Source organism: Thalassophryne amazonica, chromosome 14 (genome assembly GCF_902500255.1).
Source record: "Thalassophryne amazonica chromosome 14, fThaAma1.1, whole genome shotgun sequence".
NCBI classification, from domain to species: domain Eukaryota; kingdom Metazoa; phylum Chordata; class Actinopteri; order Batrachoidiformes; family Batrachoididae; genus Thalassophryne; species Thalassophryne amazonica.
In genome coordinates this window covers 2,736,995-2,751,136 of record NC_047116.1, presented here as the reverse complement: position 1 = coordinate 2,751,136, position 14,142 = coordinate 2,736,995, and the positions used below count along the sequence as shown (strand labels likewise).

At 41.2% G+C, this 14,142-nt stretch overlaps 1 protein-coding gene across 1 annotated transcript in view; it reads left to right on the top strand.

Annotated features, from left to right (window-relative positions):
- The window catches only part of ttn.2 (titin, tandem duplicate 2), a 472,252-nt gene that overhangs the window by 114,844 nt on the left and 343,266 nt on the right, over positions 1-14,142 (top strand). The window contains 7 exon segments of the mRNA XM_034187115.1: positions 5,517-5,798; positions 6,458-6,736; positions 7,358-7,645; positions 8,038-8,325; positions 12,241-12,531; positions 12,910-13,197; positions 13,275-13,379. Coding sequence (XP_034043006.1) covers positions 5,517-5,798; positions 6,458-6,736; positions 7,358-7,645; positions 8,038-8,325; positions 12,241-12,531; positions 12,910-13,197; positions 13,275-13,379 — 1,821 coding nt within the window.

The window sequence follows — 14,142 nt, the reverse complement described above, 5'->3', positions numbered from 1 at the left end:
GATAATGACAAAAACGCGGTAAAGACATCATGCATTTACTTAGATAATGACAAACACGCGGTAAAGACGTCATGAATTTACTTAGATAATGATAAACACGCGGTAAAGACATCATGAATTTACTTAGATAATGACAAACGCGGTAAAGACATCATGCATTTACTTAGATAATGACAAACGCGGTAAAGACGTCATGAATTTACTTAGATAATGACAAACGCGGTAAAGACGTCATGAATTTACTTAGATAATGACAAACGCGGTAAAGACATCATGCATTTACTTAGATAATGACAAACACGCGGTAAAGACGTCATGAATTTACTTAGATAATGATAAACACGCGGTAAAGACATCATGAATTTACTTAGATAATGACAAACACGCGGTAAAGACGTCATGAATTTACTTAGATAATGATAAACACGCGGTAAAGACATCATGCATTTACTTAGATAATGACAAACACGCGGTAAAGACATCATGCATTTACTTAGATAATGACAAACACACGGTAAAGACGTCATGCATTTACTTAGATAATGACAAACACGCAGTAAAGACATCATGCATTTACTTAGATAATGATAACACGCGGTAAAGACATCATGCATTTTCTTAGATAATGACAAACACGCGGTAAAGACGTCATGAATTTACTTAGATAATGATAAACACGCGGTAAAGACATCATGAATTTACTTAGATAATGACAAAAACGCGGTAAAGACATCATGCATTTACTTAGATAATGACAAACACGCGGTAAAGACGTCATGAATTTACTTAGATAATGATAAACACGCGGTAAAGACATCATGAATTTACTTAGATAATGACAAACGCGGTAAAGACATCATGCATTTACTTAGATAATGACAAACGCGGTAAAGACGTCATGAATTTACTTAGATAATGACAAACGCGGTAAAGACGTCATGAATTTACTTAGATAATGACAAACGCGGTAAAGACGTCATGCATTTACTTAGATAATGACAAACACGCGGTAAAGACATCATGCATTTACTTAGATAATGACAAACGCGGTAAAGACATCATGCATTTACTTAGATAATGACAAACGCGGTAAAGACGTCATGAATTTACTTAGATAATGACAAACGCGGTAAAGACATCATGCATTTACTTAGATAATGATAAACACGCGGTAAAGACATCATGAATTTACTTAGATAATGACAAACGCGGTAAAGACGTCATGCATTTACTTAGATAATGACAAACACGCGGTAAAGACGTCATGAATTTACTTAGATAATGATAAACATGCGGTAAAGACGTCATGAATTTACTTAGATAATGATAAACATGCGGTAAAGACGTCATGAATTTACTTAGATAATGATAAACACGCGGTAAAGACATCAAGAATTTACTTAGATAATGATAAACACGCAGTAAAGATGTCATGAATTTACTTAATGATAAACGCGGTAAAGACGTCATGAATTTACTTAGATAATGATAAACACGCGGTAAAGACGTCATGAATTTACTTAGATAATGATAAACGCGGTAAAGACATCATGAATTTACTTAGATAATGACAAACACGCAGTAAAGACATCATGAATTTACTTGGATAATGACAAACACGCAGTAAAGACGTCGTGCATTTACTTAGATAATGACAAACACGCAGTAAAGACATCATGAATTTACTTAGATAATGACAAACACGCGGTAACGAGGTCGTGCATTTACTTAGATAATGACAAACACACGGTAAAGACGTCGTGCATTTACTTAGATAATGACAAACACGCGGTAAAGACATCATGAATTTACTTAGATAATGACAAACACGTGGTAAAGACATCGTGAATTTACTTAAATAATGACAAACACGTGGTAAAGACGTCATGAATTTACTTAGATAATGACAAACACGCAGTAAAGACGTCGTGCATTTACTTAGATAATGACAAACGCGGTAAAGACGTCATGAATTTACTTAGATAATGATAAACATGCGGTAAAGACATCATGAATTTACTTAGATAATGATTACCACGCGGTAAAGACGTCATGAATTTACTTAGATAATGATAAACATGCGGTAAAGACATCATGAATTTACTTAGATAGTGATAAACACCCGGTAAAGACATTGTGCATTTACTTAGATAATGACAAACACGCGGTAAAGATATGAATTTACTTAGATAATGATAAACACGCGGTAAAGACGTCATGCATTTACTTAGATAATGATAAACACGCCGTAAAGACGTCATGAATTTACTTAGATAATGACAAACACACGGTAAAGACGTCATGCATTTACTTAGATAATGACAAACGCGGTAAAGACGTCATGCATTTACTTAGATAATGACAAACGCGGTAAAGACGTCATGCATTTACTTAGATAATGACAAACACGTGGTAAAGACATCATGCATTTACTTAGATAATGACAAACGCGGTAAAGACGTCATGAATTTACTTAGATAATGACAAACGCGGTAAAGACATCATGCATTTACTTAGATAATGATAAACACGCGGTAAAGACATCATGAATTTACTTAGATAATGACAAACGCGGTAAAGACGTCATGCATTTACTTAGATAATGACAAACATGCGGTAAAGACGTCATGAATTTACTTAGATAATGATAAACATGCGGTAAAGACGTCATGAATTTACTTAGATAATGATAAACATGCGGTAAAGACGTCATGAATTTACTTAGATAATGATAAACACGCGGTAAAGACATCAAGAATTTACTTAGATAATGATAAACACGCAGTAAAGATGTCATGAATTTACTTAATGATAAACGCGGTAAAGACGTCATGAATTTACTTAGATAATGATAAACACGCGGTAAAGACGTCATGAATTTACTTAGATAATGATAAACGCGGTAAAGACATCATGAATTTACTTAGATAATGACAAACACGCAGTAAAGACATCATGAATTTACTTGGATAATGACAAACACGCAGTAAAGACGTCGTGCATTTACTTAGATAATGACAAACACGCAGTAAAGACATCATGAATTTACTTAGATAATGACAAACACGCGGTAACGAGGTCGTGCATTTACTTAGATAATGACAAACACACGTAAAGACGTCGTGCATTTACTTAGATAATGACAAACACGCGGTAAAGACATCATGAATTTACTTAGATAATGACAAACACGTGGTAAAGACATCGTGAATTTACTTAGATAATGACAAACACGTGGTAAAGACATCATGAATTTACTTAGATAATGACAAACACGCAGTAAAGACGTCGTGCATTTACTTAGATAATGACAAACGCGGTAAAGACGTCATGAATTTACTTAGATAATGATAAACATGCGGTAAAGACATCATGAATTTACTTAGATAATGATTACCACGCGGTAAAGACGTCATGAATTTACTTAGATAATGATAAACATGCGGTAAAGACATCATGAATTTACTTAGATAGTGATAAACACCCGGTAAAGACATTGTGCATTTACTTAGATAATGACAAACGCGGTAAAGATATGAATTTACTTAGATAATGATAAACACGCGGTAAAGACGTCATGCATTTACTTAGATAATGATAAACACGCCGTAAAGACGTCATGAATTTACTTAGATAATGACAAACACACGGTAAAGACGTCATGCATTTACTTAGATAATGACAAACGCGGTAAAGACGTCATGCATTTACTTAGATAATGACAAACGCGGTAAAGACGTCATGCATTTACTTAGATAATGACAAACACGTGGTAAAGACATCATGCATTTACTTAGATAATGACAAACGCGGTAAAGACGTCATGCATTTACTTAGATAATGATAAACATGCGGTAAAGACGTCATGCATTTACTTAGATAATGATAAACACGCGGTAAAGACATCATGAATTTACTTAGATAATGACAAACGCGGTAAAGACGTCATGCATTTACTTAGATAATGATAAACACGCGGTAAAGACATCATGAATTTACTTAGATAATGATAAACATGCGGTAAAGACGTCATGAATTTACTTAGATAATGATAAACATGCGGTAAAGACGTCATGAATTTACTTAGATAATGATAAACACGCGGTAAAGACGTCGTGCATTTACTTAGATAATGATAAACACGCGGTAAAGACATCATGCATTTACTTAGATAATGATAAACACGCGGTAAAGACATCATGCATTTACTTAGATAATGACAAACGCAGTAAAGACATCATGCATTTACTTAGATAATGATAAACACGCGGTAAAGACATCATGCATTTACTTAGATAATGATAAACACGCGGTAAAGACATCATGCATTTACTTAGATAATGATAAACACGCGGTAAAGACATCATGCATTTACTTAGATAATGATAAACACGCGGTAAAGACATCATGAATTTACTTAGATAATGACAAACACGCGGTAAAGACGTCATGAATTTACTTAGATAATGACAAACGCGTTAAAGACGTCATGCATTTACTTAGATAATTACAAACACGCGGTAAAGACGTCATGAATTTACTTAGATAATGACAAACACGCGGTAAAGACGTCATGAATTTACTTAGATAATGACAAACGCGGTAAAGACGTCATGCATTTACTTAGATAATGACAAACACGCGGTAAAGACGTCATGCATTTACTTAGATAATGACAAACACGCGGTAAAGACGTATGAATTTACTTAGATAATGACAAACACGCGGTAAAGACGTCATGAATTTACTTAGATAATGACAAACGCGTTAAAGACGTCATGCATTTACTTAGATAATGACAAACACGCGGTAAAGACGTCATGAATTTACTTAGATAATGACAAACGCGGTAAAGACGTCATGCATTTACTTAGATAATGACAAACGCGGTAAAGACGTCATGCATTTACTTAGATAATGATAAACACGCGGTAAAGACATCATGAATTTACTTAGATAATGACAAACGCGGTAAAGACATCATGCATTTACTTAGATAATGATAAACACACAGTAAAGACATCATGAATTTACTTAGATAATGACAAACGCGGAAAGACGTCATGCATTTACTTAGATAATGATAAACACGCGGTAAAGACATCATGAATTTACTTAGATAATGACAAACGCGGAAAGACGTCATGCATTTACTTAGATAATGATAAACATGCGGTAAAGACGTCATGAATTTACTTAGATAATGACAAACGCGGTAAAGACATCATGCATTTACTTAGATAATGATAAACACGCGGTAAAGACATCATGCATTTACTTAGATAATGACAAACGCGGTAAAGACGTCATGCATTTACTTAGATAATGACAAACGCGGTAAAGACGTCATGCATTTACTTAGATAATGATAAATGCGGTAAAGACGCGATAGAGATAATCACGCAGTATAGACGTTGGGCAGTTATTTTGATCATAATAATCACGCGGTAAAAATGTTTTTAAGTTTTATTCAAACTGTCTTCATGGACACAAATTGGATGGTGTTTGTTTCTCAGAACCAGCTGCCTTCTTGAAGAGGATGAAGGACGTGTCAGTGGAGAAAGGTAAAGAGCTGAGGCTGGAATGCACATACACAGGAACTCCAAAGATCAACGTGAACTGGTTCAAAGACGGCCAGCAGATCTTTGCCTCTTACAAGTACAACATCAGCACAACCGAGGACTCCTGCATTTTGGAGTGTCTCAGTACTGATGACAAAGATTCTGCAGGAAGATACGCCTGCCAGGTGTCCAACGATGCTGGAAAGGACATGTGTGAGGCAGCTGTGTCCATCCTGGGTGAGTTTTTGTTCTCTGGGTTCAGATCCATCAACCACCTGCAGACATTAAATATCGGACGTTCAAATCAGGGTGAACATCTGCACTTTATGTATATTCCTCCTGGTGCAATGAACGTCACCCTGACATCTGTGTGTGAACATGTGAATGTGACGCCTCGTTTTAAAGCTGTGTGTGAACATGTGAATGTGACGCCTCGTTTTAAAGCTGTGTGTGAACATGTGAATGTGAGTCCTCATTGTAAAGCTGTGTGTTTTCTGCTGCTTTGCGGTGATGTTACAGATTTCTTGTACGTAGAAATAGTTTTGTGTTTGCAGATGGTATTTTTATCCTTCTCAGTCCTGTTTGAATGTAACTGATCCAGATCTTACGTTCTGATTGTTCTGGGAAATTATTAAGATCAGTGAATTTGATTTTGAAAATTTTATAATGACCCATGTGGTGTGAAAGAAAGGAAGAAAGAGAGAGAGAGAGAGAGAGAGAGAGGAAAGGAGGAAGACAGCAAGACTGACTAATTCAGAATCCAGAACCACCTCATGTATCAGTATTGTGATCAAACTGATCCTGTGTGTGTGTGTGTGTGTGTGTGTGTGTGTGTGTGTGTGTGTGTGTGTGTGTGTGTGTGTGTGTGTGGGTGTGGGTGTGTTACGTATCTGTAGAACCGCCGTACTTCGTGGAGTCTCTGGAGCCCATGGAGGTGACAGCTGGAGATGCTGTTTGTCTGAAGTGTCATGTGGCAGGAACACCTGAGATCAAGGTGTCCTGGTTCAAGGCAGATGGAAAAGTCCGCTCCAGTCCCACTTGTAAGTTGGAGTACACAAAAGGGGTCGCCTGTTTGAAGCTCAGCAAGGCTACCAAGGCTGACATTGGCGAGTACACCTGCAAGGCCGAGAACCGGATAGGATCTGCCTCCTCCACCTGCAGACTTACTGTTCAAGGTGCTCATATTTGTTCACGTAAATCTGCCACAGAAATGTAAAATGTTGACCTTTTGTAAACATGAGGAACATTAGGACTTGGTCTTCTTGTTTTGGGCTTCATCATTTTGTTCAGGTGGTTTCTTCAGTCTGATATAAACCAACTGACCCAAGTCACAACCCTGTAAACAGGAAGTGTTTCTATTGATGCCCAAACAGAGCCACTCAGGATCAAGATCAGTTGACCATAAGGAGTCTCCAGGTCAACATGATCCTCATCACAGATCCTGTTTGCTTATTAGTGCCAACATCCATCAGTGCTTTGGTCACTAAGCTGCTTCGCGTGCAGTCATGAGACCAATACAGTGAAATCAAATAAGAAATCCATTAGTTCTGATAGCAGCTGCTCCATATCTTCATGGGCATTTGTTGATCTAAGAGGACATTGACATCAGGAAGGCGGGCTGCTGACCAGCACCGGTTCTGGATTATGTGGGAGGAGTGTCACCAGAATACAGTGTGTCCAGATGTTGTCTTCTGCTTGCTTTTCCTCAGCTGTTTGTCTGTCTTAGATCCTTTATAAAAACCTTCAGCTGTCTCCCAGAATCCTGGTTTTGATGCTCACCTCTCCCCACACTCCAGAGGCCAAAACACCACCATCTTTCCCCAAGAAGATAACCAGCTTACAACAGACGGAGGGTCAACCGGTCCGGTTTGAGTGCCGTGTCGCTGGCTCTTCACCCATCGAGGTGTCATGGCTGAAGGACGGCGAGCCTTTAAGGCCGGGCGACGAGTTCACCATGTTGTATGATGACAACACGGCTGTGCTGCAGATCAGCTGTGGAGAAATGAGACACTCGGGGGAATACAGCTGCGTCGCCACCAACACTGTGGGCTCAGCCTCCTGCAGAGCCAAGCTCACACTTCAAGGTCAGATGGTTTCAGGTCTTCATTACATTTCTGGCAGACATTTGATCAAGTACACTGATGCTGTACAATAAAATAATCATTTTCTGATCCGTGAAGTTAGAGTCACTATAGCAACTTTAACTTTTCAGTTTCTACAGCCGATTCCTCAGTTTGACAGACTCATGAAGACGTCTGCTGTCCAGCCACCAAAACTGAGAAACACCTCAGATTACCAATAACCATTTTGTAATTCATTATAAGCATATTGCCTCAAATCCTGGTTTGGGTTGTGGTGGAAGCAGGTGGTAAACAGTATCTCAGCCCTGCCTCTGAGGATAAAGATCCAGGATCAGGAAGCTGATTGGACCTTCTGTCAGGAAACAAGAGACAAACTTTTTTATTTCCTCTTGCAGAACCTAGACACCCACCAGTCTTTGACAGGAAGCTGTCCCCGAAGGAGGCGACGGTGGGTGATGTCATTGAGCTGGAGTGTCACCTGACTGGCTCGGCACCCATTAAAGTCACGTGGTCCAAAGACCACAAAGACATTCGCTCTGGTGGGAATTATAAGATCAGCTGTGTGGAGAACGTGGCCCAGCTGACCATCCTGAAGGCCGATAAAAATGACACGGGGAGATACTTTTGTCACGCCTCCAATGACGTGGGCAAGGACTCATGCTCTTCTGAGGTCACTGTCAAAGGTACGTGATACAGTGATGACATCACAGGCCCCTCCTCAAAAACAGCCTGAAAACACTTACATCACAATTCAAACCATCAGTTATTTCACACTAACATATAAATTTTTAGCGCTTAGTCGCGTGTCTAGTTATGGTACAGACAGTTGCCCAGTTCCGGATCACCTTTTATAAAGTCCCGCTATACGGAGCCATAATGCAGCTGAATGTCCTTTAATTGTGTATTGTTGTATTGTGTATTTGGATGTTGTCTAGCTGAAGAAGTCTGGATGGTGTAGCGCTTCTACTTAAAGTGTGAAGCCACATTATGTGTGGTGCAAACATTTGCCAGAAATGGATCACTTTGCCCGGTTCTGGATCACGACACTCTGTGTCACTTTGGGTTCATTCCTGGCATCTGGCTGGAGCCCTTCTAATACAGAATGATACACACTGTGCCCAAGAATGTGTTCTGAACATAAAATGATATACATTATACTTATTAAATGAGAATTTACTTAGTTTCGAAAGGCGCCATTATACGTTTTTACGAGCCAAAAATTAAGTGTGGAGGTGAGATTTCTCCCGAATTAAAAAGTAAAAGCCCCCACATTCATGTCCATTCGTGATGTTGAGATGAGCCCCAAAGTCCACATGGATCACAAGTACAGACACGAGGCTGCTGCTTCAGTGATCCACAACCGGCACGTTTTCACGTCGGAGATAAACAGCACGACTTAACACACTGACATTTTCTACCCAAGTAAGTAAGTATTTTCCCACTCTAGAACCAAAAACACCGAACGGCTAACTCACCTTTGCTACGTTTTAGAGATCGTTACTTTCAAACTTGCAGGAATGAGTGAGTCAGAAAAAGCGTGCACACCGCAGACACCGGGATGTTTGGATTCCTCTGCTGATCACCAGGACGGCTGGATCCGGTCGAGCTTGTGGTCGTTTGTAGACAAAACATCAGTCTTTCCATTGGTACCAAGTATTATTATTCGTGCTGATTACGAGAAACGGCGGCGCAAAAACTACAGCAGTGATCCGGAACTGGGAAAGTGACTGTAGCGATGGGATCAGTTAGTGTTTAGCGCTTAATCCGTGTCTAGTTATGGTAAAGGTGGGATCGGTTAGTGTTTAGCGCTTAATCCGTGTCTAGTTATGGTAAAGGTGGGATCGGTTAGTGTTTAGCGCTTAATCCGTGTCTGGTTATGGTAACGGTGGGATCGGTTAGTGTTTAGCGCTTAATCCGTGTCTGGTTATGGTAACGGTGGGATCGGTTAGTGTTTAGCGCTTAGTCGCGTGTCTGGTTATGGTAACGGTGGGATCGGTTAGTGTTTAGCGCTTAATCCGTGTCTGGTTATGGTAACGGTGGGATCGGTTAGTGTTTAGCGCTTAATCCGTGTCTGGTTATGGTAACGGTGGGATCGGTTAGTGTTTAGCGCTTAATCCGTGTCTGGTTATGGTAACGGTGGGATCGGTTAGTGTTTAACGCTTAGTCGTGTGTCTGGTTATGGTAACGGTGGGATCGGTTAGTGTTTAGCGCTTAATCCGTGTCTAGTTATGGTAACGGTGGGATCGGTTAGTGTTTAGCGCTTAGTCGTGTGTCTGGTTATGGTAACGGTGGGATCGGTTAGTGTTTAGCGCTTAGTCGCATGTCTAGTTATGGTAACGGTGGGATCGGTTAGTGTTTAGCGCTTAATCCGTGTCTAGTTATGGTAACGGTGGGATCGGTTAGTGTTTAGCGCTTAGTCGCATGTCTAGTTATGGTAACGGTGGGATCGGTTAGTGTTTAGCGCTTAATCCGTGTCTAGTTATGGTAACGGTGGGATCGGTTAGTGTTTAGCGCTTAATCCGTGTCTGGTTATGGTAACGGTGGGATCGGTTAGTGTTTAGCGCTTAATCCGTGTCTGGTTATGGTAACGGTGGGATCGGTTAGTGTTTAGCGCTTAATCCGTGTCTGGTTATGGTAACGGTGGGATCGGTTAGTGTTTAGCGCTTAATCCGTGTCTGGTTATGGTAAAGGTGGGATCGGTTAGTGTTTAGCGCTTAATCCGTGTCTGGTTATGGTAAAGGTGGGATCGGTTAGTGTTTAGCGCTTAATCCGTGTCTGGTTATGGTAACGGTGGGATCGGTTAGTGTTTAGCGCTTAATCCGTGTCTGGTTATGGTAAAGGTGGGATCGGTTAGTGTTTAGCGCTTAATCCGTGTCTGGTTATGGTAACGGTGGGATCGGTTAGTGTTTAGCGCTTAGTCGCGTGTCTGGTTATGGTAACGGTGGGATCGGTTAGTGTTTAGCGCTTAATCCGTGTCTGGTTATGGTAACGGTGGGATCGGTTAGTGTTTAGTGCTTAGTCGCGTGTCTGGTTATGGTAACAGTGGGATCGGTTAGTGTTTAGCGCTTAATCCGTGTCTGGTTATGGTAACGGTGGGATCGGTTAGTGTTTAACGCTTAGTCGCGTGTCTGGTTATGGTAACGGTGGGATCGGTTAGTGTTTAGCGCTTAATCCGTGTCTAGTTATGGTAACGGTGGGATCGGTTAGTGTTTAGCGCTTAGTCGTGTGTCTGGTTATGGTAACGGTGGGATCGGTTAGTGTTTAGCGCTTAGTCGCATGTCTAGTTATGGTAACGGTGGGATCGGTTAGTGTTTAGCGCTTAATCCGTGTCTAGTTATGGTAACGGTGGGATCGGTTAGTGTTTAGCGCTTAGTCGCATGTCTAGTTATGGTAACGGTGGGATCGGTTAGTGTTTAGCGCTTAATCCGTGTCTAGTTATGGTAACGGTGGGATCGGTTAGTGTTTAGTGCTTAATCCGTGTCTGGTTATGGTAACGGTGGGATCGGTTAGTGTTTAGCGCTTAATCCGTGTCTAGTTATGGTAACGGTGGGATCGGTTAGTGTTTAGCGCTTAATCCGTGTCTGGTTATGGTAACGGTGGGATCGGTTAGTGTTTAGCGCTTAATCCGTGTCTGGTTATGGTAACGGTGGGATCGGTTAGTGTTTAGCGCTTAGTCGCATGTCTAGTTATGGTAACGGTGGGATCGGTTAGTGTTTAGCGCTTAGTCGCATGTCTAGTTATGGTAACGGTGGGATCGGTTAGTGTTTAGCGCTTAGTCGCATGTCTAGTTATGGTAACGGTGGGATCGGTTAGTGTTTAGCGCTTAATCCGTGTCTAGTTATGGTAACGGTGGGATCGGTTAGTGTTTAGCGCTTAATCCGTGTCTGGTTATGGTAACGGTGGGATCGGTTAGTGTTTAGCGCTTAATCCGTGTCTGGTTATGGTAACGGTGGGATCGGTTAGTGTTTAGCGCTTAGTCGCATGTCTAGTTATGGTAACGGTGGGATCGGTTAGTGTTTAGCGCTTAGTCGCATGTCTAGTTATGGTAACGGTGGGATCGGTTAGTGTTTAGCGCTTAGTCGCATGTCTAGTTATGGTAACGGTGGGATCGGTTAGTGTTTAGCGCTTAATCCGTGTCTAGTTATGGTAACGGTGGGATCGGTTAGTGTTTAGCGCTTAATCCGTGTCTAGTTATGGTAAAGGTGGGATCGGTTAGTGTTTAGCGCTTAGTCGCGTGTCTTGTTATGGTAAAGGTGGGATCGGTTAGTGTTTAGCGCTTAATCCGTGTCTGGTTATGGTAACGGTGGGATCGGTTAGTGTTTTACATAATTCAGCATGTGTGATTTATATTTCACTGCCCTTTTCACCTTCACCGTCTGTTTATAGTATGAGATCAGCGTAGCCACTTTTTGGTGGGACGTCTTGTTGTACCACAGCTGTCCTGGACTCTTGATTCAACACCTATAACTTTAGTACCACCTTTGCCTTCCAGGTGGTGCTAGATGGATCAAGGTCTTCTTTGTCTGGAGAATATTAGTGTTTTTCTTTTTTTACAGAAATCCATGGCTGACATGTTTGTGTTGATGTGAAATTTTCAGAGCGTAAAAACCCTCCTGTGTTCACTAAGAAGCCTTCACAAAACATTGAGGACACAGAAGGAAAACTGGTGAAGATTGAAGGTCGTGTTTCTGGCTCGCAGCCCATATCTGTCAGCTGGTTCCGAGACGGGACAAAGATCAGCAGCTCAGATAAATATGACCTCAGTTTCAAGAGCAACATAGTGGTTCTGTGCATCAAGAACAGTCAGGTGACCGACAGCGGCACGTACTCCTGCCAGGCTGCCAATGAAGCTGGTGGAGCTTCCTGTGAAGTCTTTGTGGCCATTTCTGGTGAGTCCCAGGAAACCAGCAGGCTGTTCTCCAACATGTGCATGCAGGGGTTTGAAGTGTGGAGTCTGTGGAGCCCCAGAGGACCAGCTGATAATCAGTCATATACTCACATTGTTACCATTAGGAATTTATGAGATATAGCTCCACCCACTGCTTATGATTGGACATTGGCATGACGTTTCAGCTAAATATGAACTAAAGTTGAAGTCAAAAGAAACATCTGTGCTTGTTGTCTCTTTGATTGCTGGAATCCACAGTGTAATAAGTGAAATTAGCTGTGAAACATGGTGATAAGCTCTCGACTGCGACTTTGACGTGTTCAGATGATCGACTTCATCGTTCACTTTGATGAACTGAAATGTTTCATGTGTCCTCCAGAAGCCAAGAAGCCTCCTGTGTTTGACATTCCTGTCAAACCACTAACGCTGGAGGAGGGTGAAAAGCTGAGTCTGAAGTGTCACGTCTGTGGCTCCGCCCCTCTGAAGGTCCAGTGGATGAAGGACCGGAAGGAGCTGAGCTCGGTTGGCAGCACCAGGATCAGTTTCAGGGATGGGATGGCATGCCTGGAAATCAGTGCCGCCTCCAGACACGATGCGGGAGATTACCTCTGCAAGGCCTCCAACGACGCCGGCACTGACTTCTGTAAAGCCAAAGTCACTGTCAAAGGTCCGGTAGTCCTCAGCAAACCCGAAATCTGGCTTCAGGGTCTTTGTTCTGAAGTACTTTATTTTGCAATGTTGCAGAGAAACCCGGAGCTCGGCCAGCTGCTGAGGCACCTGAAGCGCCAACCACGAAACTCGAGAACTTGTTCTTCATCGAAGAGCCCAAAACTGCCCACGCCACAGAGAGTGAGATCAAAACACAACACAGTACACCCTGACGGCAAGGCCTCAGTCGCCCTGATGCCACGAGACCGAAATCTGTGATTTATCCGGTCTGCTCTCTGATTCAACAAACCACAGTATTCCTGGCTTCAGCTCGTGAGCTCAACAGCTAACTCAGCTGCCATCAAGATAATGAGTTAATGACATTCAGACAGTCTGCAGAATAAATCAGTATTCCTCCAGAACTTTATTCATCTGGGTTAGTGGGACATAGACGATGTTTGAGTGCGTTAGATCCTTTTAGTCAGTGTTGAAACTTGTTCAACTGAGTGAGCACATATTTTTCCTGAAGTACACCCAGTTAATCTGCTTCCTACAGCACATTACACTGAACTTAATTTCACCTGAACACATGCTGCTAAAACATTAACATGACGACTCATACCCATGATCACAATTATCTAATCAATTATCTAACCAGGAATAATCAAGTTGTGCTCATAATCCCATTTCACATGTTTATGTACACTTCAGTAATGCGATAAAATCATTTTAAAAATCAGGTTTTCATGTCATGTCTGGCTTCTCTCGTCATGGTGTCTCCTCTGGTCGGGGCTGGCCTTCGGAGCTTTGCAAAATACACAAAGTAACACTCTCCTTCTCTGCATTTCTTTATATTGTAATATATATATATATATATATATATATATATATTGATTAATTATTTAAATTGACCAGTTGATCAATTTGATTGATCAGTTTAATCAAACAATGGTAATTCTTCCTC